This window comes from Microcaecilia unicolor, chromosome 6, assembly GCF_901765095.1.
Source record: "Microcaecilia unicolor chromosome 6, aMicUni1.1, whole genome shotgun sequence".
Classification (NCBI taxonomy): Eukaryota; Metazoa; Chordata; class Amphibia; order Gymnophiona; family Siphonopidae; genus Microcaecilia; species Microcaecilia unicolor.
This window is the reverse complement of record NC_044036.1, coordinates 291,640,900-291,665,434: the sequence shown is the minus strand read 5'-3', so window position 1 is coordinate 291,665,434 and position 24,535 is coordinate 291,640,900. Positions and strand designations below refer to the sequence as shown.

At 42.2% G+C, this 24,535-nt stretch overlaps 2 protein-coding genes across 10 annotated transcripts in view; one reads left to right on the top strand and one right to left on the bottom strand.

Annotated features, from left to right (window-relative positions):
• The window catches only part of FNBP1 (formin binding protein 1), a 203,271-nt gene extending 182,783 nt beyond the window's left edge, over positions 1-20,488 (bottom strand). For 3 of the 9 annotated variants that reach the window (XM_030207836.1, XM_030207839.1, XM_030207841.1), the window contains exon 1: positions 20,332-20,488. In XM_030207836.1, the coding sequence (XP_030063696.1) occupies positions 20,332-20,355 (24 nt within the window). In that variant the 5' untranslated portion in view covers positions 20,356-20,488. The remainder of the gene's footprint in view (positions 1-20,331) is intronic. The other 6 variants (XM_030207838.1, XM_030207837.1, XM_030207842.1 and 3 more) reach the window with 3 other exon arrangements.
• A 774-nt stretch (positions 20,489-21,262) lies between these two features.
• The window catches only part of GPR107 (G protein-coupled receptor 107), an 88,184-nt gene continuing 84,911 nt past the window's right edge, over positions 21,263-24,535 (top strand). The window contains exons 1-2 of the mRNA XM_030207846.1: positions 21,263-21,462; positions 24,376-24,477. Of these exons, the coding sequence (XP_030063706.1) occupies positions 21,367-21,462; positions 24,376-24,477 (198 nt within the window). The 5' untranslated portion in view covers positions 21,263-21,366. The remainder of the gene's footprint in view (positions 21,463-24,375; positions 24,478-24,535) is intronic.

Here is a 24,535-nt window from a genome sequence, read left to right as displayed (position 1 = left end):
CTATACCCCTCATCAGCTGTATCTGTCAAACCTTCCAGCATTCAATTTTCCTGAACTAAATGTGAATCTACTTTGATGTGCTAAAATGCACAAAGCTTAGAATCTAATTGGATTTTTAAGCAGTCTAAATTATTTGTCTTTCTGTTCTTCATAAACTGAGAAGAGTTTTAGAACTAAGTCCAAAATAGACAGAAAGGGTGGCCTGGTGACCGAGTTGGGTCTTGTACTGCCCACGTTGGTTGGGGATGCTTGGAGGCTGTATTTCCAGCTCTCAGAGGGAGGGAGGAGAGATTGTTTAAGGGCACTGCCTATGGCTACATTTAGGACCCATACTGCCAGGTTCTAGAAGAAGCCCTGGTGCACAGCCCCCAGCTTGGGATCATTGCAAGTGATGGAAGGCATGAAATAGAAAGAAAAAAAAAACACAGGTAGTTGCAAATGATCTAACTGGATGTGAGCTCACCAGAAAACCCCTTAGTTATGACTAACTTTAGCTCTTCAGATAAGCAAACCTTGCATTAATGTTGCTAAGGGGAAATCTGTTCTAACCCACTGAGTTCAAAGATGATTCATAATGTTCCCTTAGTGAGATGTGCTTAGAAAACATAAATGCTTTATCAACTTCATTTCTTTTTACTGAACTTGTAAGAATTATAGCCACCACATTTGGGAGTCTAGAGTCAGGACAGCCATCATTCTATCATTTTGGATCACACCCTTATTTCTGACAGACTTACTAAGGCATTTGTTATGCCAGTTCAGAATGTTAATAATGTCTTTTAAATTTTGTCTAGTGATGAGCTTTGTACCTTAATTATAACTTGCTGTGTATCATCAAAAATCCTTCACCACTAGGGATATGCTGACTTCAAAACAGTCTATGCAATAAGCAGCTGGTTTGGCATGCCTGTATTTTTCCACAAAGACTCAGAGAAATTTGCATGTTGCTACAGTCAGCTGCCAAAGCAATGTAAGAGATGCAGGATGGGCCTAAGTAATGGTCCATCCAGTCTAGCACCCAGTCTCCAACAGTGGGCAGTCAAAGATAGGCTTGTACGAAGTTCCCAGCAGATCAAAACAGGCCACTCTGTTCCATATTGCTTTCCCAGAAGTTGGAGACTTAAGTGTTTTACCTCTTTTTTTTTTCTTTCATATTTATGCAATAATGAACAGATTGTAAGGCGCTTATATGTGAAACTTCTCAACCTTTTAGCTAAAATCCAAGTGTAGGGACTGAACATTGAGAGTGGTTATTATTTGGTATTAATATACCACCTTCGGAACCAAGCACAGCAAAGTGGGTATACAAACTTAAAATAAGAAACTAGAAGAAAGGAACACCATATTCAAATAGGGCAGAAAAGGAACAGTCCAAGAGAGCACCAAATAACAGCAATTAGATATGAGCGCTGGTACCCAAGTTAGGCACGCTGAGGCCATATTCTATAACTACGCATACAACTTTTCAAACGTCCATGACATACCTCCTTTTGCGTTATGTGCCATGCCTTATAGAATGACGTGCACACATTTTCGATGAGTGGCAATTAATATCAATAATTGTCTGTTAGTACCCAATTATTGATAGTTAAGAGCTCGTTAATTAATTTGCATGCACACAAATTTGGATATGCAAATCTGGGCACCATATATAGAATCTGGGGGTTAAATTGCTCCTGGTACAAAAACTTTGATTATGAGCCCACTAGGAACAGAGAAAGTGACAGCATATCTATATAAATAATTCTCACCTCCAATTCTGAAGCTCACTGTGTGGCAGGGAAACACTGAAGCCCTGTACTGTTGCAGCCTCTCACACCACTCATTCTCACTCTCACTCATACACCCGCCCTCAGCCACGCCCCATCTGGACATAATTCGCAACCTCAACGTTCGAATGAAGCCACTCAAGCTCCACCCACTTTCGTGAAGGGTTCGTGGATTCATGGTGGTGAAGCCTCTCCACTGCCCATACCTGTCTGTTACGCCCTCGCGTCCACCGTGATGACATCACAACCAACGTCACGACCGAACTGACGTAGGGAACGAACGGGTCATGAGGAGGTGCAGCCAGGACGCAAGTGGCGAATCCGGGGCATCGGAGGCATGACAACAGTTCCCAGGCCCCGCAGCCGCAACACAAGCAACGCCGGTGAGTAGGGGGGGGAGGAGGGGGTTCGGGAGACGTAGGGAATGAACAGGTCATGAGGAGGTGGAGCCAGGACGCAAGTGGCGAATCCGGGGCATCGGAGGCATGACAACAGTTCCCGGGCCCCGCAGCCGCAACACAAGCAACGCCACTGAGTAGGGGGGAGGAGGGGGTTCGGGAGGAAAACCGCGCTAGCGCCCGTTTCATTTGCGCCAGAAACGGGCATGTTTTACTAGTAATATATATAAACCGCTTTAGTTGTACCATAGAAAGATAGTATATCAAATCCATGACCCTTTACCCTTTATCTATTAACTGCTTTTTTTCCTTCATATCAGGCAGAACATTTTTGCTTCCTAGATGATTTCATTACGATGACCCTGTCATGGTAGAGCTTTAAATGGAATGAAATAATAAAGAGTAATACTAGAAATAGGTTAGCTGGGCTACGACACTCTGGTCAGATCTCCTACACTAGGCCAAGAACCTTACAGATCCATAAATTAAGGTCTGCATAAGGTTAAAGAAAGTGAAAGCAGCAAAATAATGCTAAAAGATGAGGCAGGGAATTTCCTGCAGTAAAACAGCTCAACAACGCTGTCTCTTGCCTTCAAAATGAGATGTTAATTTTCAAAACTACAGAATTAAACTCCACAAAGAACTCATTGGTTCAGAGTACAGTTTTCCATCTTTTACATTATTTTCAATGTTCAACCATCACATACACTAAAGAGTCATTTAATGCTGGTATCTGAACAGAACTCTGTGGAAAAAAAAGTCAACGTAACAAGCCATCGGCTCCTGAAGCCCTGAGCCACGGCTCTTCATCCACTGCTTCAGACACAGTGCTCTGAACCCCTATGATCAGGGTTTCTAACCCCTATGCTTGTAACCTGTTTAGAAGTATTCACACAAGGTAAACTAGCAACAAACAATTTATTTTGTTTATTCTAGCATGAAAACTGTAGTAAATCTAAATGTCCCCTAAATCACGCTTCTGAATCACAAGCCAATCTTTTGCAACATTTTATTGGTGCAGCTTTGGCTTCCGAAATGCAAAATTTCTAAATGCTAGATAATATTTGGCAAATAATACTCTCAATGGAAAAAGCACATGGACTGCATATTTCCTATTGTCTTACATTTTTCTTTAATCATTAAAATACTTCTATAGCACTGTCACTTTTTACAAAATTATTTCAAATGATTTTATTGGATTGCTACTTCAGTTTCATACAAAGAGACCTAGAGGCGTACTTTCAAAGCACTTAGACTTACAAAGATACATAGTGATCAATGATCAAAAGCAAACGTGGGTACTAGAGGCCATTAGTGCCATACTAGCATCCACGTTTGCTCCCGCCCCATGATCAGAGACAGTGAGCATGTGAAACAATGCGCTTGCTAGCTCTGACTGCAAGCAGCATGCAAATGCATGCTAAACAGGGCATCAATGATTCCTCCCCAATGCTCAAAGGGCAACACGCCAAACAAGGGTGCTGCTGCCATGGCAAACCCTATGCCACCTTGGAGCAGGCGTTTTGGTTTGCAAAGCATTGGGGAGGAATGGGGAGTTCTGTCCAGTATGCATTTGTATGCTTACAGACGCCCCCAAGCCCCCTCTGGACAAGTTTCCCTGGTGGCCTTCTCTCTTCCATCCCTCAGACATGGGGTGCTGGAGGTCCAGTGGACCTCCAGCCCCTGACCCCCCCCCCCCCCTTACCTGTCCCTGGTGGCCCAGTGAGCCACTTTACCCCCATTCCCTACCTGTCCTGGTAGCCTAGTGCCCCCAAGCCCCCCATACCTTTAGAAGGGAGGAGGGAGTAACCCTCCCTCCTTCTGGGGTGCCACCTTCAACATAGTGGTGCCCTCCCCTGACCGGTGCATCCTGGGATGCTGGGTGGAGCTTAGGTAAGTTCTTCACCCATTAGCTACTTTTCCTCTATATTAACTGCATGGTCCTCATAGCAGTTAACACAGAAGTTTTGCAGTTACTGCTTGGTAACTGAAAACCCTCATCATATGTTAGTAAACACTAGCCAAAGTGAAGAAGGTTTCTGAAATGATCTCCCTTCTGATGGTAGTTAACACTTCTTTCTATATTTCTATGAAATGTGATCCATTTATTTTTATTTTGTCAAGAATAAAACAGTAGCAAGTGCTCCTGAAATCCCTGCACTTCCATGCCCTCAGAGAAAGATTTATGGATCTTGAAAACAAGAAACCAAGGGTAATTAACTGCATAGAATTATACTAAGGTAACTGCTTGCTTGTTCCTCAAAGAATGAGCTGAGAAGAAAACACATTAAAGAAAACCTCAGAGAATTCCAGATTGAAATTTATGCTCATGTAATTCTGGTATAAGTTGTTCTGAAATTGATACCGACACATACATTCAGGCTAATACACTGAGCACTGATGAATATTTGAAAAAATACATATGCTCTCTGTATACATATTTAAGTATTCAGTTTTCCAGATAAATAGTACTGACCATATTCCCTGTATTACTGATCTTGAGCACAGTCAGTGAAAGTATATTGTTTGGGGTGTGAAAATCTTTCCAACGTTACAAAATATATGCTGTATTATTTTCTATTATTAGATGTGTCTTGGCCTATCACTACCAATCAAGTTACCAAAGCAAACTCCCCCTTTTACAAAGCCACCCTAGTGGCTGCTGGTGCAGTAATGCAGACACAGAATGGGCTGTGCTAGCATTACTGCGTGGCAGCTGCTAGTGTGGCTTTGTAAAAGGGGAGGGGGTGAATCTGCTAAAAGAAAGTAGAATTCTACCTATGAAATAGATGAGAAATAGAAAGGACAACTCAATGCACATTATAAAGCCTTAACAATTTCAGTAGTCATAGGGAAAGTGAAGAGCTGATCCCCTAAGAAGAGCTGCAAGACAGAACCAGCATCTCTGCCTCTATTCTGCTATACTACACTGTGTCAGAAAGCATTTCCTAATCTATATTCTTAACCTTTTGGTTGAGATTGAAGATCTGAGTAGGGATTCTAAGTCCTCAGGGAATTTTATATGCCAAGGATGAGATGCACATGCTAGCTCTTCCCAATAAAGTGAGTTTATGGGGAGGTTTCAGAGAGGGTGTGGCAGCAACAATAGTGCACAGTAAAGGCACACAGCCATACCACCATCTTCCCTCAGCCCTCTCACTTTTCTCTTCCACTCCCCAACTCCTCCCAAGCCCAACCAATCCATACTTTCTTCCTCCCTCCAGCCCATCCAGAAGTCCTCTTTCTCCTTTGCTAGACTTCCACTTCTGCAGCCCTATTCCTCTTCAAATCACACTCATATTCCCCCCTCCCATCCCGACTCTTCCCCTTACAGCCCTCTGTCCTCTCACTGACCCTCCCCCAGGGAAGCCTCTCATTGCTAATCTCTTCTTCTCCTTCCTCTCTCCAGGGCCATGATCAAGGCTGATGATGCCACTTTCCCTCTCTGGGACTCCAACTGGAGCAGAAGATGAGTTTGCTGGATTCAGCACTCTGGCAGTGCTCAGAGGAACTGAAGACACTTCTGCCTTCCCCTGTGCCTGGATCTCAATAGGGGCTAAAAATACTTCTGCCATCTACCCTGAACTCCAGGGCCTCCCAGTTAAGAATACACCTACTGGCCCAGGGTGAATATAAATGAAATATCTGAAGTACTGGCTCTGCATCATGACCAGAGGATGCTCCCTCTTGGCAATTTGCTTTAAAAAGAACATGAGTAAAGAGGTGTGGTAGCTGTGTTAGTTCATTTTTAAAGGTAATAAATAGAAATAAATCAAAACATAGAAAAGAAAATATGATACATTTTAATTGGACTAACTTAATACATTTTTTGATTAGCTTTTGAAAGCAATCCTTCTGCTTCCAATCTGAGGAAGGGTTAACTTCGAAAGTTAATCAAAAAATATATTTAGTCCAATAAAAAAAAGGTATCATCTTATTTTCTTTTCTATGTTTTGATTTATTTCTACTTATTACCTTTAAAAATAAAAATAAAAGATACTGGGTTGGCAATTGGTGGTGTCCTCTATCTTCCATTCCAGCTGCACTGGACAAAAGGAGGCAATTTTCCACTGTTCAACAATATTCCAGGTTGGCAAACTGGCAGAAAATCAGTACTGCTTCATGGCCTTTTGACCGATTGAAAGCTTACAATTAGAAGGGTTGTCACCGTGCTGCTCAATCCTACTGGAAAGGTTGTCAGAACAGGTGGCCTGGAAAGGTTGTCAGAACAGGTGGCCAAGAAGAGTGGCTGCCCAGGGTGTCATGCTGCTGTCACTACCACAGAGGCAGAGCTCAGCTCCTGCACAGTCACTTCAGAGAGGCCTGCTGGAAATGCCAAGGGCCATATCAGTGGGGGACACCCCCCATCTATGTCATTAGATGGGGGAAGCCCCACCCAGCCCTCTTCACTGCCCTGGGGCACCATGACACACAATTCTGCTACCGGGCAAATGGCTTTGAGATTGTTTTTCAAACCATTTCAATCCTAAAACAAATAAAATTATTCATCTTAAGTCATCATACCTAAGAGGATTTAAATAATCTTTAAGTGTTGATCAGAGATTTATGACAAAGCAGCATGACTGTCATAGTAGTGCACTTGAATATATGGAAATAAGTTATAAAATATATATGGTGAAACCTTGAGTGAATTATTTTACTTAACGTCATCAAGGCATATTTTCATAGGTCATGGAGAGGGGAATTAAGACATACAGGTCAGAACATGCTGGAAGAAGTATAAGAGTGCAAATCCTCTCTCTCAAGGGGGATGTTGGGGAGGAGTGAGGGTTCCATCATCTTTTGCACCTGCAAGTTGTGTGTGCTTTTTCTGGTTGAAATAGTTAACTGATTTTCATGTCTAATAAAATAAGTTCAAAAAAATCTAAATTCTTATTGAATCTACCCATACCAGAGTTTGCATGATTTACAAGATCAATCTTAAATGGGAATCAAAAGACTAAAATAGTAGACAGATTCTAACTAGAATCAATACATCCATCTCATGTCAAGGGCAGAAAACTCTTTTCAGGAATAAGTGCTGTTGCAAAATGCTAGTCTAAGACTGGGTGTTTCGCTATATTAAGGGAATGATGTATGTTATAAGTCATGCTGATCAGAACAGTGACCACCTGTAAGAGACTGAAAGAGTTGTATGTCACATACCACAAGTGGAGTCCTCTGGTTTGGTAATATTGGAATGTGTACAGGGGAGTTTAACGGTAAGGTGTGTCATTCAGATATTGTTGTAATAATTACATAGAAGAGTCGTGGATGTTGTGAAGGCCTTGGTTAGATTATACATTGTAATATTGATAATGTTTTTGATATGCACTAAGAGCCACAATTACAATTTATTTTTGTAATCCATTCTGAGCATGTGTACAGTGGGGGAAATAAGTATTTGATCCCTTGCTGATTTTGTAAGTTTGCCCACTGACAAAGACATGAGCAGCCCATAATTGAAGGGTAGGTTATTGGTAACAGTGAGAGATAGCACATCACAAATTAAATCCGGAAAATCACATTGTGGAAAGTATATGAATTTATTTGCATTCTGCAGAGGGAAATAAGTATTTGATCCCCTACCAACCAGTAAGAGATCTGGCCCCTACAGACCAGGTAGATGCTCCAAATCAACTCGTTACCTGCATGACAGACAGCTGTCGGCAATGGTCACCTGTATGAAAGACACCTGTCCACAGACTCAGTGAATCAGTCAGACTCTAACCTCTACAAAATGGCCAAGAGCAAGGAGCTGTCTAAGGATGTCAGGGACAAGATCATACACCTGCACAAGGCTGGAATGGGCTACAAAACCATCAGTAAGACGCTGGGCGAGAAGGAGACAACTGTTGGTGCCATAGTAAGAAAATGGAAGAAGTACAAAATGACTGTCAATCGACAAAGATCTGGGGCTCCACGCAAAATCTCACCTCGTGGGGTATCCTTGATCATGAGGAAGGTTAGAAATCAGCCTACAACTACAAGGGGGGAACTTGTCAATGATCTCAAGGCAGCTGGGACCACTGTCACCACGAAAACCATTGGTAACACATTACGACATAACGGATTGCAATCCTGCAGTGCCCGCAAGGTCCCCCTGCTCCGGAAGGCACATGTGACGGGCGGGCCCGTCTGAAGTTTGCCAGTGAACACCTGGATGATGCCGAGAGTGATTGGGAGAAGGTGCTGTGGTCAGATGAGACAAAAATTGAGCTCTTTGGCATGAACTCAACTCGCCGTGTTTGGAGGAAGAGAAATGCTGCCTATGACCCAAAGAACACCGTCCCCACTGTCAAGCATGGAGGTGGAAATGTTATGTTTTGGGGGTGTTTCTCTGCTAAGGGCACAGGACTACTTCACCGCATCAATGGGAGAATGGATGGGGCCATGTACCGTACAATTCTGAGTGACAACCTCCTTCCCTCCGCCAGGGCCTTAAAAATGGGTCGTGGCTGGGTCTTCCAGCACGACAATGACCCAAAACATACAGCCAAGGCAACAAAGGAGTGGCTCAGGAAGAAGCACATTAGGGTCATGGAGTGGCCTAGCCAGTCACCAGACCTTAATCCCATTGAAAACTTATGGAGGGAGCTGAAGCTGCGAGTTGCCAAGCGACAGCCCAGAACTCTTAATGATTTAGAGATGATCTGCAAAGAGGAGTGGACCAAAATTCCTCCTGACATGTGTGAAAACCTCATCATCAACTACAGAAGACGTCTGACCGCTGTGCTTGCCAACAAGGGTTTTGCCACCAAGTATTAGGTCTTGTTTGCCAGAGGGATTAAATACTTATTTCCCTCTGCAGAATGCAAATAAATTCATATACTTTCCACAATGTGATTTTCCGGATTTAATTTGTGATGTGCTATCTCTCACTGTTACCAATAACCTACCCTTCAATTATGGGCTGCTCATGTCTTTGTCAGTGGGCAAACTTACAAAATCAGCAAGGGATCAAATACTTATTTCCCCCACTGTATAGAAAGACAGAACAGAAAATTGAGTAATTTTTAAGCGGGATTTAGAATAAAAATTCCAGGCCCAATATTCAAAAGGTTTAACTGGGCAGGAACCCCACTGAGCTGGCCATCCACCAAAATTCAGCAGCAATGCTTCCGAGTATTGCCTGTAACTGCCATGGCACTGTCCATTTACTGTCAAGGTGGTCCATGGTGGAGCAGCAATCTTCAGTCCATTAAGCGGTTAAAAATAAGTGCATAAAGTTAGGTCAGCAAAAAGGCTGTCCTAACTTTATTCACCAAGCTGCCCAGGCAGCAGTCTGAATATTGTTTGGTGCCCAGTGGACAGCACATATTCAGATATTTAATGCCAAAGTCTAGACATGACTCAGCATTGAATACCCAAGCTTAATTCAGCCCATGGCTGTCAGCCGCTTAAAAACAGCCAACCGCCACAGACTGAATGTTGGGCCCTCCAAGATTTTGCAAAAGCTAATTTTGATTTTTCTGATTTTCACATTAAAAGGATGCATAATTTATTTTTGGTTCCACCAAATTCATAACTGGCCTGAGCTCCTCCCCACCCCACCCCAGTACAGAGGAGTCAACCAACCATATAATAAAATCACCAGCAGTGGTTTCCAATTTTCCAGCAGTCAGGAGAAGCTACACTTCATATTTCTGCCCAACACAATAAAACCCAATATTTGCTCAGAAAAATGAGTCATGTTCTGTACCAATATTTTTTTGTCATGCTCTGCCTCCACCACCACAGTGCAGGGCCACTGAGCCTCACCCCTTGAACTGCAGGAGCTGCTTGGGCAGAATTTATGACAATCAAGCCCTAGATATCACTGTAAGATATGAATAGATGCCTCTATCCCAAGGCAACATATGATGTCATGCTTCTCTACCACTAGGAGGCCATACACACAGCAACCAATAGCAAACTACATGGTTCAGTCACTAGGAGGCTGATGCATAAAAATCCCCATAAAGAACCACTTGCTATTTCCACCTTGGTAAAAATTATTGAGGTACAAATAGCAAGCGATGCAAAAAAAAAAAAAAAACCCAACCCAAAACCCCCCACCGGATGCAAATGAGTTGCTTGCAAAAACAGCGAGCAGCTTGGTAAGGGGAAAGCCAATCGCTAATCTGCACATGCACAGAACAGTCAATCACTAAGTGTGGCTGCTCTGCACATGCTCAGTGTGCTACCCATGGCTTTTTCTTTTTCCAAATGTTACCCACGGTTTTCATACAAACATACAAGCTGCGTGTACGAAAGCCATGTGCGTCAAAGCTAGACTCACATCAGGACAAACCTAGCTGCTGTTTTTGGATTCATTTTTCCATGAAAAAGGAGGCAGGCAAGTGAGCCCTGCAGTCAGAAGGTGAGGAAGGCATGATGATGTGTGCAGAAAGTAGCCTGCCCCAGGAAAAGCAGCAGGGAGATAGGGAAGGCATGATGCTGTGTGCAGAAGGCAGCCCGCCCCAGGAAAAGGCCGGGAACTGATGAGTGGTGCCTATTGAACCATCCGCTCAGCACTGCATACCGTCACAAGCAAAATAGCAGGCGAAGACGGCGCTAGAGCAAGGGTTTTTCTTCTGTTCACACCCACGTACTGCACATGTTTAAAATAAAATCAGGCTGCAGTGTTTCCCCATGGAACTCACCAATAATGATGGCATAAGCACTGAGGAGCTCGATCCAGAAGTTAGCCACGGCTGCTCCAGATCGTCCACAAAATTTCCATTGTAAAAGGTAGATGGGCCTTTCTGTGTATCGCTCGTAAATGGCTGTGCATCCCTCGGGATCACATTTGAATACTAATCGGCTCATTTAAAATATGTTGGCATATGATTCTCGTCTGTTGCTGCAATCGTAAAACAGCCCGCAAAACCCATTTGCGCATCTCCTGCTGAATACTGTCCTTTCTAAACCAGCTGGAACTGGTCAGAAATGCATGCTGCCAGCCCAGCAACTTTTGCGCATCGGGCGCTAGGTGTCATAATACAATTTACAAGAAAATGATACCCCTAACTGATAAGTTTAATGTTTCTGTACTGGAAAAGCTGGAACCGTTTCTCCTATAGAAATGCAATTAGGCCATTTTTAGTGAATATTTCTCTGAAATCCCTGTTCCAATGGGAATGGGACTTGGTATACTGCCTTTCTGTGGTTACAATCAAAGCGCTTTACATATTATATACAGGTAAAGTACAATCTGCTTAAGTGCAAGGGTCTGGTACCAAAGAAATGCATGCAGTTAACCAGAGCGTGCACTTAACTGTTGTGACCCAAAGAAGCTTGACATCTGATAAACATATGTAGAGTACTGTTTATTATTATACGTACAGTATACAGTCTCCGTTAACTGGCAATAGGCTTACTTGAAATAATCAGTTATAGTCCTCTGTATAATCTTGGGTCTGCGAGTTTCATAGACTACATCTGCCAGACGGTAAAAACTGTCATAGCACTGACATCCAGTGGCCTCCAGATTGGCCCGCACGGTGTTGAGACTCTCCAGCGCTCTTGCAAAAGTGGCAGGAGGTTGTTGAATTTCGTCAGCATGTGCCTCGCTGCTCATTTCGTCATCTGTTCCATCATCAGCCGTTGTTGCCTGCGTGTAGGCACATATCTCGACATCAGTGCTGTCTTCAGCTGTTTGTAGATCATAATCAACAGCTACGTAGTGATGGAACTCCTCTTCAGTAACACAGGCTGGGATGTCAATAACCTCTTCATCTGACGCTTTTGCAACAGCTGCATCTGTTTCATCCCTCTCCATATCCTTAACAAAGCTTGCCCGCTTGTAGCAGTTCACAATGGTTGCCTGTGTAACATGATTCCAGGCTTCTTTCTGCATATATAGGGAATCCAACAGTGATAGATTATGAGCCAGTTCAACAGCACATTTATCCTTGCCAGTCTGGTCATCCATAACGCTCATCAGACGACGTAGCACAAGAGCCCGATAATGTTGTTTGAAATTGGCTATTATGCCCTGACCCATAGGTTGGATCAGAGAGGTAGTGTTTGGTGGCAGGAAGACCACCTTGACGTTAGACAGCCTGACATCATCCCTGTGTGCAGCACAATTATCACAAAGCAACAAAATCGGACGCTTTTGTGCCCGCATTCTAGTGTCTAACTTCTTTAGCCACTGCTTCCAAATTTCCCCAGTCATCCATGAATTTGCATTAGCCTCGTATGACACAGGAAGTCGCTTAACTTTCTTGAAGCAACGGGGCTGTTTGCTCTTTCCAAGGATGAGTGGTTCCAACTTCTCACTCCCATCCATATTGCAGCAAAGGAGGATCGTCAGTCAGTCCTTCTACGTTTTACCCCCAGTAGTTTCAGCATGTTTGAATGCAAGTGTTCCATCAGGAATCGCTCACCAGTAGAGACCATTTTTGTCAGCATTAAAAATGTCACGAGGTGCAAACTCGTTCAAAATGGTAGGGAGAACTGAAACAACCCAATTTTCAGCACTAAAGTCATCAGCGTCTTGTTTCTCACCATGCTGTTTCTTGGATTTTATGTTGTTCCTCTCCTTCCATCTTTTCAACCATCCAACAGTGGCTTTGAATTCAGTTAGTCCAAGACTTTCAGCTAGCTGGTTAGCTTTCTCCATAAGCAGTGGACCACTGACAGGAAACTGTCTGCTCCTGACTCGAGAAAACCACTGAAGAGCATCTTCTACCTCCTCAGCTTTTCCCGCCCGTTTTCGTTTCCGGTGTGGATTTGTATTGTTTTGTCGGTCTTCCAGAAGCTGGTCTTTTTGCTTCAAGACACATGAAATTTGACTGGGATTGACAACATGTTCTTTAGCAATAGATGCTTGACTTTGTTTGTTTTCTAAATTTTTAAGAACTTCTATTCGTTCAGCCAGTGTTAAAGTCTTACAGTTCCGCCGCGATGATGACAACGACCCCGGTGTCCGTTCTAACAACATTCTTTTGCTTATTCTGCCTGTGGCAGTTAAAGAGGCAGTAAATTTGAAATCTCGTTGGTTGTCACGCACCAATCGGCTTCCATATTCCATGCACGCGCTTATGCAGAGTCTTTCCTGCAGAGGAGCAGTCTTGAACCATGCATATAAGCAAATCTTTATTTTTGTTACATTTGTACCCCGCAGTTTCCCACTCATGGCAGGCTCAATGCGGCTTACATGGGGCAATGGAGGGTTAAGTGACTTGCCCAGAACCGAAGTTTGTCCCCATAGAAATTGATGGTGCCAAAAACGGGACCAAAGTATGGCATGCAGTTAAACAGAGCATGTGCTTATCCGACGTGCACTGTACTTATTTTGTACCTGGGGCAATGGAGGGTTATGTGACTTGCCCAGAGTCACAAGGAGCTGCAGTGGGAATTGAACCCACTGCACTAAGAACTAGGCTGCTATACCACTCCAATCTGGCTCTTTTTTGAATTAATATCTATTTCTGCCAGTTTTTCTCCTATACCAACTTTGGTCCCATCCCATTAATATTTTAAGGAGCTATTCTGCCCCTGACATTCCTGACCCTTATATATAATTTTTTCTAATGTTCATTAGGTTGGAGAGGAAAAAAAAAGAACAGAAACAAAAAAAACCCCACAAGCCAATATACTTTGCAGAACCCAAGCATATGAAGAAAAGTTCCAAACATTAAACACAAAACTAAGATAAAACCAGGAAAAGAGGCATTGAGCCCAATTTTGTATAGGCCATCCAGGTTTTAAAAAAAGGAACACCCAAATTGAGGCATTTGTTTTGTTTTTGTTACATTTGTACCCCGCGCTTTCCCACTCATGGCAGGCTCAATGCGGCTTACATGGGGCAATGGAGGGTTAAGTGGCTTGCCCATGCCCTGAGTCACAAGGAGCTACCTGTGCCTGAAGTGGGAATTGAACTCAGTTCCTCAGTTTCCCAGGACTAAAGTCCACCACCCTAACCATTAGGCCACTCCTCCACTCCATTCACAACCTGCAGTGTATTTTGCAAAAGGCTCTCTGAATGTTGAGTATTTTCCAATGTCTATAAGACCATGAGGCATATTTTCAAAGCACTTTGGGAGACTAAGTTCCATAGGTTTCTATGGAACTTTGGGAGGCTAAGTGCTTTGAAAATGAGCTTGCATATGTTCATTTGGCAGCACATATAAAGAAAACAGCCATTTTACAAAATAAATAAATAGAGTGTGACATCACTCAGGGCTCTGCTTGGTTAAGTGTCAGCATTAACATATGTAAGCAACAGATTTTGCAAAATCGCATGTCCAAGTGGAGCCCAATTAAGCAGTCAAGCTCCAAAGCTCACATTGTTTGCCTTTTCAGATGGTTTTATTTATATCAGAGAGGTAAGCACAATTTCCCCATCAATCATCCTTCCAAATCCCAGACACAAATGAGAAGTTAGCTTACAGATATGCATGACTCAAAGCACATGTAAACGCATTCATATTTTTTGAAGTAGACGTATTTCTGTTGCAAACAGTACTTGAATCTAACTCACCTTAAACTACTACTGAAAAGGCATGAGCTAAATCCAAAGTCCCATCTCACTGGGCACTCCACTATCCACCTTCCTCCACTGAGAGAATTGACAATTTAGCCCTACTCTCTGTTTTCTATCTTTTAACCAGTTCCCAGCCCACAACAGGACAGTGCTTTCTACCTAACCCTTGACATTTGATTTGCTCAGGAGTTACTGAAGAAGGACTTTGTCAAACATTTTCTGAAAATCCAGATATCCTGCATCAACTGTCTCATCTTTATCCACGTTTAGCCATGCTTTAAAAACATGTAGCAGATTGGTGAGGCAAACCTTCCCTTGGCTAAATCCATGTTGACTTCGCCTCATTAAACCATGTCTATCTATATGTTCAGTAATTTTGTTTTTTATTTTTATTTTATTTATTGCATTTGTATCCCACATTTTCTCACCTATTTGCTGGCTCAATGTGGCTTACATAATAACTGTGATGGCGATCACCAATTACAGAGTGACAATGTATCTACCTCTCATATTAAAGAGTTTGGCTTAAATAAAAGAAATCCCACCCGAGGTACAGGATTGACAGCCTAGCAAAGAATAAAATCAATAAAGCAGTAGGAAAAAAAAAACATTCTATAATAGTTTATACTATTTTGTCCAGCACGGATGTCAGGCTCACCAGTGTATAGTTTCCTGATGACCCCTGCAGCCCTTTCTAAAAATTGATGTTATGACAACCATCCACATAAGAACAGACAATACTAAGCTTTCAGATTGAAAGTTTAAAAAAAAATTACTTTGTAATTCTTGTTGAAATGATCATTGGTGCGAAAGCTATGGAGCAGAATTGTCTTAACAATGTTATATCCTGGCTCCATTCTTCTCTGCACTGTTTCATTCAAACTGCTAGTCATATAAACAACGATTGTTGCTGTGTTCAATTTTTCAGACTTGTTGGAATCTGGACTGTGTGCGACATTTGCTTTGGTTTAAAAAGAATATCTGCAAACCACATGTAAGCAGGAAGTAACTATGTATATTGCTCTAACTCAGAAAGCCAAAAACCTGCAGTCAGAAGTATAACTGTAAGACGATAAATATTTTCACATCTAATCAGTTCCTGTCCAGTAATTATAATGTAACACTGAATACTGAGATCTTCATCAAAAATCACACATCGCATTTCTAAATCAACATGAAGCCAGCTGCTATCTGCTGTAACAAAAAGTAAAGCCCCGCAGAAAACAACCACTATGAAAAGCTGGTTTCTCATAGAAATCTAAATTAAAAGCAGAGCCGAGTTTCATTATTTTGGCAGAGAAGAGCTACAAATAGACTAGTGGATTCTCTTAGCAATTCAATCTTCAGATGTTGTGCTAGATATTTACTAGAACATTAAAATACATTTGGAAAATGTAAACATATTCTGCTTAGCTACTGAACAAATCACCTTAAAAACAACACTATCCAAATATTGACTAATCACATTCTTTGCTAATCAAAAAAATGCACTGCTGAATTCTCACTACACCTAAGTGGGGCAAAAATTCAAATGTGTCGATGCAGTTGGTATTAGTCCAAAAAATGGCAATATTTGGAAGGGAAGGTATTCTTACAATTTCCCTTCTAAAATAGCCACTTACATATGTATTTCACATAGACATATAAGTATATTTATATCTACTCCAGGAGTAGGAGCAAATATACATACAGGATTTACATAAATACTTTGCAAAGTACACATATAAGCCCTGATCCTCACCCCAGAAATGCCAGTTTAAAAGATATTTAAAAGTCTGCTTGGGATCATTGCTGACACATACGTTATATGTGTATCCAGCGTCTTATGGCTCTTTCCCTATGTAAACCCTGGTTTTACAAATGAAAAAAACTTTTTTTAAATTACCGGCTACGTTTTACAAGATGTGTTGTGTTCCTCATCTTGAGGCCAGGGAGCTGCTTACCTCAGCACAGACTCCCCCCCCCCCCCCCCAACACACACCCACTTTCTCAGGGGGTATGGAGCTACTGCTTGCCTCTGGAAGAGATGTTCTCTTCTCAGTGAGTTTGAGCTGCATGCCGTTCATTTCCTATTCTATTCTAGTGAGACTGTGACAACAGTACAAGAGTTTGGGCACCACATAAACAAATAAATAGTATAGTATAGTAGTTCCACAAAAGATGAGAGGAGGGATAAACAACCTGGAAGAACAACCAGCTTATAGGGGATGGGAATGGAGACAGGATGGTAAAGGCTGACAGAGAGGATGGTGGGAAAAGAGGCAGGTGGGAAATGATACTGGCTGAAATGAGGTTGGGAAAATGTGTATATTGGGAACAAGAATCAGGGGAAAGAGGGAGTGCTGGATAGAACAGTGCGTGGAAGGAGGAGGGAGGAGAGAGAAAGCAAGAATGGGGAAACAGAGTTTTGGTTATATAAGTTGCTCTGTATGCATTCAAGTAGTTGGGCTGGGTTTTATAGGAATCAAACCTAAGCCACAGAGGCTGCTTAGCTACAACCTGAACTCCAAGAAATGTAACCATGAGGGGGAGAAGTTCATCCTTGGAGGAACCCACTGGACTGGCAAGAGGTGTGTCTTATACTGGTAGTATATAGGACATATCCTTGATGGTTCAACAGTTTTTGGTGGGCCTGACCTGCGTCTACTATCAGGGACGGACTGACAGTGCTCTGGGCCCCTGGAAAGTAAGAGTCATTGGGCTCCCCGGGCATTGCCTGTGCCCCCCCCCCCCGGTCCTACCTTAAATGGTCCTGGTGGTTTGGTGGCCTCTTCAGGGGCAGGAAAGATCCTCACTCTTTCCTGCCCGCTGCTGCTGTGATTTCAAAATGACTGCCAAGACTTTCTGTGGTAGCCTCGTAGGTCTCAGCAGTCTCACAAGACTGCAGCACGGAAGTCTCAGCAGCCATTTTGAAAATGCAACAGCACTGGGCAGGGAAGAGTGAGGATCTTTCCTTCCCCTGAAGAGGCCACTAGACTGCCAGGGACTGGGAGGGGGCTGTAGTTTGGCAGCAGGGGGGGTGAAGAGAGCCTCTGGACCCTCGGGCACCGCCCGGTTGCCTGTTTGGTCAGTCAGTACTGCTATCCCAGCTCCTTGCGCTGCTTCAGTGTAAGGTCTCTTCTACTTGCTTTATGCTTGCCTCCTGCTCTCCCCTTAGTCAAAAGGGCCCCCACTTGAAAAATAATGAATATCACTGCTATTTAGAAGAATCTGTGGCTTATAAAGATATAGTGTCTCAGTAAAGCTGTGGCACATCCAATCTAATCTTACTGTTCAGAGAAGACCCTGCTAGACTAGGGGGCTCATTTTCAAAGCACTTAGACTTACAAAGTTACATAGAGGCATATTTTCAAAGCACTTAGACTTACAAAGTTACATATATTAACCTATGGAACTTTGTAAGTCTAAGTGCTTTGAAAATACGCCTCTAGGTCAAAAGAGGATTACAGCCCTACTGGTCCTGTCTTTGATCACCATAAATCACGTGTGGCCATAACTTTGATGACAATCCTGTAAAAGGTTACTTATGGAAACTTGCCTCTAAGAGTTGAAAGTGTCATTGATCAAAGAAGAAAAGCAGCACACAGAACAGGTATATAAACTATTGCCTTTGAAAAGAAAAAAAACATTTGATAAGGGATCATTTGTAGAGGGTTGAAGGTTTATGTAACAATTTGAAGTACACAAATTATTCAGGTTCCATCTGCCTCTATCAATTTTGAATCTATTTAGTGTATTTTGTTGCTAAAAATCATTATACAGTTACCAATCTTTGTTGGTCCTACACAGTAAAACTGATGCCTTGAGAACGCACTTTACTTCTCTTACTGAGGTTCTTTATACAAAACTCAAAAACCACTTTTGAAGATGGTAGTAACTAACCAATGAAGGAAAACCTCCATATATTATGAGATTATAAACTTGAACACGTTGGTACAGCAGAGAGGTACCATCACAAAAGGATTTTTAAAAAAATTTGCATGTACTTTTCAGTTGTGAAAGCAACTCACACTTTAATCCTCTGGTCCAATATAGAAGTCAATGCATACTTATACCAGAATAGCCTACTAGCGCAAAGCATGCAACTAACCTTAAATTAATAAAACTCATAGCCTAGCAAGGTTTTTTTTTGGCTTGCCTTCCTGTGCATCTCAATTTTTTTGGCCCTGCACTAGCTCTTCCTATACGCCACTGCTAGTTAAAAAAGGAAATAGTACTCAAGAACAGTTCTTAAAGTTTATTACTGAACTCTACAAAAGCACAACATGATTATAAATATATATATTTTAAAAGCATTTAAACATAGTTTACTGTATAATTAGATGTATTTTAAAAACACAGAAATGAAACCACATTGTGTGCTTAATCAAAGATTTAAAAAAAAACAGCAGACGTTCAACACAACTAAATTGCTAGGCACTTAGGGGCACTTCACTGAGCGATTGTAAGCATTCTAAAAAGCACTACTATGGGACGTGCTCAGGCATTCTGAGGTAGCTCTGGGATCAGCTCGCACTACCTATGTGCTAAAAAATAGGTTTTATTTTTTAGTGTGGGGTCATGTTTGGAAGCAAAGCATAGGTGTACCCTTAGCTAATCAGACAGTGCAGGTAAATCGCCATGTGCTGCCTGATTAGCATGGGGTTAGAATGTGAGCCCTTACTACCTAGTAAATAGGTGGCAGTATGGGCTCATGTGCTAATGGGGAAACTAGCACATGGCCATCAAATTGAAATTCGAAATTGTGGCCATTTTAAATGCTTGCTAAAAGTGGCCTCAGCACATGGTAAATCCACATGCTAAAAACAGCACAGGCCACTTTTTAGTGAGGCTTAGTAAAAGGGTCCCCTCAGTTTGATACAGATCTCCATGTATCTGCTTGTACAAATTTTGGAGTACAGGCTATGCTATTCTTCGTATTATGGGACTGGACTCTAATTTCTCACATCTCTCTCCTTCCATTTTACTAACTAGAAATCATAGCAGAAGCACGTTTTCCAAAAACAATAAGCATGAACAAAACAAACAAAACCCGGCTTCTACTACCAAATAAAACATGCACTCCATAATTTTTCCCATTTTAATCCTATTTTATCCATCAGATGAGAATTCTTAACCTAGCTTCCTGGCAGGCAAGCAATGCGTTTCCAAAACGGCTAATTTAACTTCAAATACTACTGAACAGGTATAAAGATTCCGTCTTAACGATCAGATTGCCATGCAGAGATTCCTGGAATAAAAGCAAAATGCAGTTTTGCTCCTAGCTTATCCCCTGGAGAACTACGAATACAACTAGCTTCACACAATCAATACAAAGGTACTGTTTTACGAGTTTAAGCACAGACACCGTTACTAAACTGAACCATGTAATGCACAAAGGACGAACCCTGCACAAGGGATACAAGATTTTCCCTGTAGCTGATGGCTACAGCTCCTGCTGTGAAAAAGGAGCCCGGTGTCATCCACTTTCAGAGCTGTCTGCTACTTACATCCCCTTCACTCCCGGGGGACGGAGGCGGTTATTGTTCAATGCCTGGGAACGGCGATGAGTGCAACTGACCCGCCTCCCTCCCTCTGTGCGCTGAGCCCCTCAGCCAGGCCGTGTGTGCGCGGAGCTCGCAGCCCCTCTTTCTAATGCCTGCAACACAAAGAAGCGGCCGAAACCCCCTCCCCCGCCGCCACTACTCACCCACAGCTCCGTGCCCCAGCTCATGATGTCAGGATCCCGCCGGTTGTGTGGCTACTGTGCCGCCGCCCCCTCCCTTCACACAATGTCCCCACCCCTCTTCTCTTTCCCCCTTCCACGGCTCCCTCTACTCCACAGGACCGGGAGGCAGCTGCAGCCACGGCCGTAGCAGGGCGCGAGCAGCCCCAAGTGACAGCTCCGGCGCGCGCTCAGGCACGTGACCAGCCTGGAGAGAAAGCGCAAGCCCCTCCCCCTGCCGCCGCAGCACCGCCTGCGGGACGGGTCACGGGGACAGACTGAAAAACGAGTCAGCCAGGAGCTCGCATCTAGGGAAGGCACGATCATTAGGCAAGATTAGACTGTCGCCTAGGCCACTGGCTTCCGTTGGGGGTGATGCAGCAAAGAGCAGTTGCAGTCAAAACAAAAGAATAGCGCCATCATCTCTGACCATCAGTACATCCTTTTTAACCTACATTTTTATATGGTGTTTGTGTGTTCACGATTGTTCAATTATGAAAATGTGGGGGTCGCCAGACTGGGAGCCTGAACGTTAATTGAGAGATGTTTGTCTACTGCGCCCCCTACCCTTGTAGGTCAAACTAGTTCATCATAGTTTTAAATAAATAAATAAAATTAATTTATTAATCAGCTATCTTAATTTTGCTCTGCCAAAAGCTACTCAAGATAGAAATATATTTCTAGTGCAATGTGTGTCTGTCTGGCTGTCTGCAGACGACAGTTAACCACCAGTCTTTGACAAATCCGGGTTTTTAAGATAAAACTTTGCACAAGCTACAGTCTACAATTAGCGAATTAATCGTTATATTACGGTTATAATTTAACAAATGGTAAGGAAAAGAAAGGAAACCAAACATGTTTTTTAAACACGCATCGATAGCTAAGCTAACGCGCACAGCGTCAGTTGTTGCTACAATTGCACGTCATCGAAAGGGAGGAGGAGGAGTTGTGCAGTCACTTCCGGTTACACTCACCTCCCCTTCCAGGGAAGTATGTGATAGTTGTGATGCTGGAGTGAAGATGGCGCTTGGTGTTGCCGCAGTCCCGATACTGCTGTTTCTCCTCCAGCTCTTGTTTTCAGTGGCTCAGGCCCGCATTCATCACCTCTCTTTGAAGGTAAGAGTCCGTGGGATTTCCCATGCGATGCAGTCTTTGAAGTAGTGCTGGTGTTCGTGCTCTCTTCCCAGGTGTGCCCTAGGCTAGGAAGGACTCGCCTCGGTCAGCCTGTTAGTACAGAGCGCAATTGGCCCAGCACTAGCCAAAAAAGTTTGGGCTTTTCTTGACTGAGCCAAGTCAGATATAGGTTTCCAAGCTTTAACGTTTTTTAAATTATAGTGTTTAAGGGGAGTGTTATTAATAAAAGAAAAAAATGAATTAATGGCAATGAGCAACAGGATCGGGCTTATATGATGTTTTTTTTTCACCAGACTAATTTCGGAAAGTTAGCTTATGGTATTACTAAAGTGTTCCCTGGTGTTATCTGGTAACTAAGTAATCGTGCAGCCATGTATGTTAGTCAAGCAAAGGCGTTCCTTAGCCATTTATTTGTTAGTTGGCTTGGAACCAATTTTGTTATATGCTTTTTATAAACAACTATATAGGTAGTTTGTTTTGAAAGTAAGTGTTGTGCCATCTTGTATAGTACGTGCAATTTGTTTAATGTTGAACTGATTACAGTAGTGCATAACTTAAAAATAGCAATGTTTGTCCAAATTTACATTCGTCTAAGGCAGGTAAACTGAGTTTGAAATGTTACTGGGTAGTTATTGGTCACTTTGTACTGTGCAGTTAGGGGAATTTCTATTTAAGAACACGTTGCTATAGTAAACGTCTTTGTTTTATTTCTTTTTAACCAGACATGTGGGGCCTCACTTTCAGGAATATAATATTGGTTAGTTATTGGATTTTTTCTGGATTCATGTTTTTGTTAACTAAGCAACAAAAGAATAAGTCAATGAAATAAGAATACCATCTTTAGGTTGTGCCTGAATATCTGCTTACCTGTCATCTTCAGGTCAGATTTCCTGAGTCATTTCCTCCTGCTCTTTCTAATTCCTGAAAGTTAGTGAAAAAATATTAGTCCAATAAAAATGTATCACCTTATATTTTTTTGTTTGCTTTATTTTCATTAACTTTTAAAGTACACTGACAGATATCACAGTACTTTTTCCTTCTAGCTAAGTCAGAATCAGCCGTTATTCAGTTATAATACTATGAACCTTTATTCACAACTCCTGAGTTTAGGGCTGCTGCAGGGGTATTAAGCACCCTAGGCAAACCTTCAGCCGTGTGCTTCTTCCCACCCACAATTAAATTTCAAGTTGCCTAGGGATATACATGTATGAAAGTAGACACTCAGAAAATAAAAGCAGACCTGGAGGCATATTTTCAAAGCACTTTGGGAGGCTAAGTTCCATAGGTTTCTATGGAACTTTGGGAGGCTAAGTGCTTTGAAAATAAGCCTCCTGGTATGTTTATATAATGCTGTGAATTCAAATCCAGCTTTCAGATCTTTACTCCCCCTCCCCCCAGCTGCTGATCATGATGTTATTGGGGTTTTTTTCAATCAGTTTTTAAATACAGGGTAAAAGACTGATAACTTCATTTGTTTTGATTGCAGCCTTTACAAGGGGGACTTCTTGTTACATATATCTGTATAGCATTGTGCGTTGCTATTAGTGTGATGGAAAAGGAGCTGCAACTACAACTCCTATTTCTAACTTGGCCTAGTTTTTGCCACAGTTCCTAGCTGAGAGCCAAGCATTCCCCCTACTCTAAATTTGCCCATTAGCTCCCTAATTCTGTAACCTTTAGCACCTAAATGTGAGCATCCTTTATGCATTGAAGTTTCAGAATACTAGCACTTGATGCATGTGAAAATAAAAATGTAACATCCATGTGTGTAAGTGGTAGGTGTACACTCAATGGTATTGTATAGTATCTTTATTCAAGATACTCTGTATTGTTCATAAAATTTACCATACTGATTATCCTTCGTTTCATCTGTGATAATTCCTTATACCCTTTCTAGATCCTTGCGTTCTCTCAGCTCTCACCGCTTAGTACTTTCTTCACTAAGATTGGCTCACTTAGAATGTACACGTCATTCTGCCCTTTATTTTCTTGGCTCTAATCTCTGGAATAATCTACCACCTTCTATCCGTTCTGAACCTTTTTTCAATAAGTTCGAGTCAAGTCTTCACTTAAATCATTTTATTTCACTATTGCTTTCTACTCTGGTATTCAGTGATGCTTTTCTTGACAAGGGATCCCAGCTTGTTTTTGTCTTAACTCTTTTCCCAGGTTTGTTTTTCTTTCTTATCCTAATGGAATTCCTTTTCTCTGTTTCTCTGGCTTTTTTTCCTCTACATTATATATATTTTAGTTTTTGTAAACCGCCCTTACCTGCTTGTACAGATGGGGCGATATAATACATTTTAATAAACAAAACATAAATGTAGTATTCTATAATGAAATCCCAGTGCCCAGATTCCATCATAGAATTTGCACTCAGCATTCGGCATTTTGGTGCACTTTATAGAACTGTCCCCTAAGTGTCACAGTTACACAATGATTTTGGTGCTCTTCTACTAAAGCAGGATTGTCCAATCTCAGTCCTCGAGGGCCACAATCTAGTTGTGTTTTCAGGATTTCCCTGATGAATATGCATGAAATCTACATGCATATTCTTTGGGGAAATCCTGAAAACCTGACCTGGCGAAGGCCAAGGTTAGACACCCCTGCTCTAAAAGCTCCATAATATCTCCAGCTGCCCTGTGAGGAAACTGAACACCTAACTGGAGAATCAAACTCTGGTCTCTTGCAGAATCCTTTTTGGCATTCACATTTGTTAGATAATGTACTATTGGCTGAAAAGGTGTTTTACATGCTGGTATTACCGGTCATTAAGATTTCACTTATTTTTTTTGGGAAAGCATATTGCTAATAGATTTCTTGAAAACTTATTAAAGTGAGACTCAAACTATTTTATGCTTATGGAATGCCTGCTTGCTACCTATTTCTTCTTAGGATGATGTGCGCCGGAAAGTTCACCTCAACACTTTTGGCTTCTTCAAGAATGGCTTCATGGTGGTTAACGTCAACAGTCTTTCCATTGATCCTGCTTTCCAGGTGAACTGCATTAGTGTAGACAAAGGTTTACAATGTAGAACATGTAGCCCTCACAAGA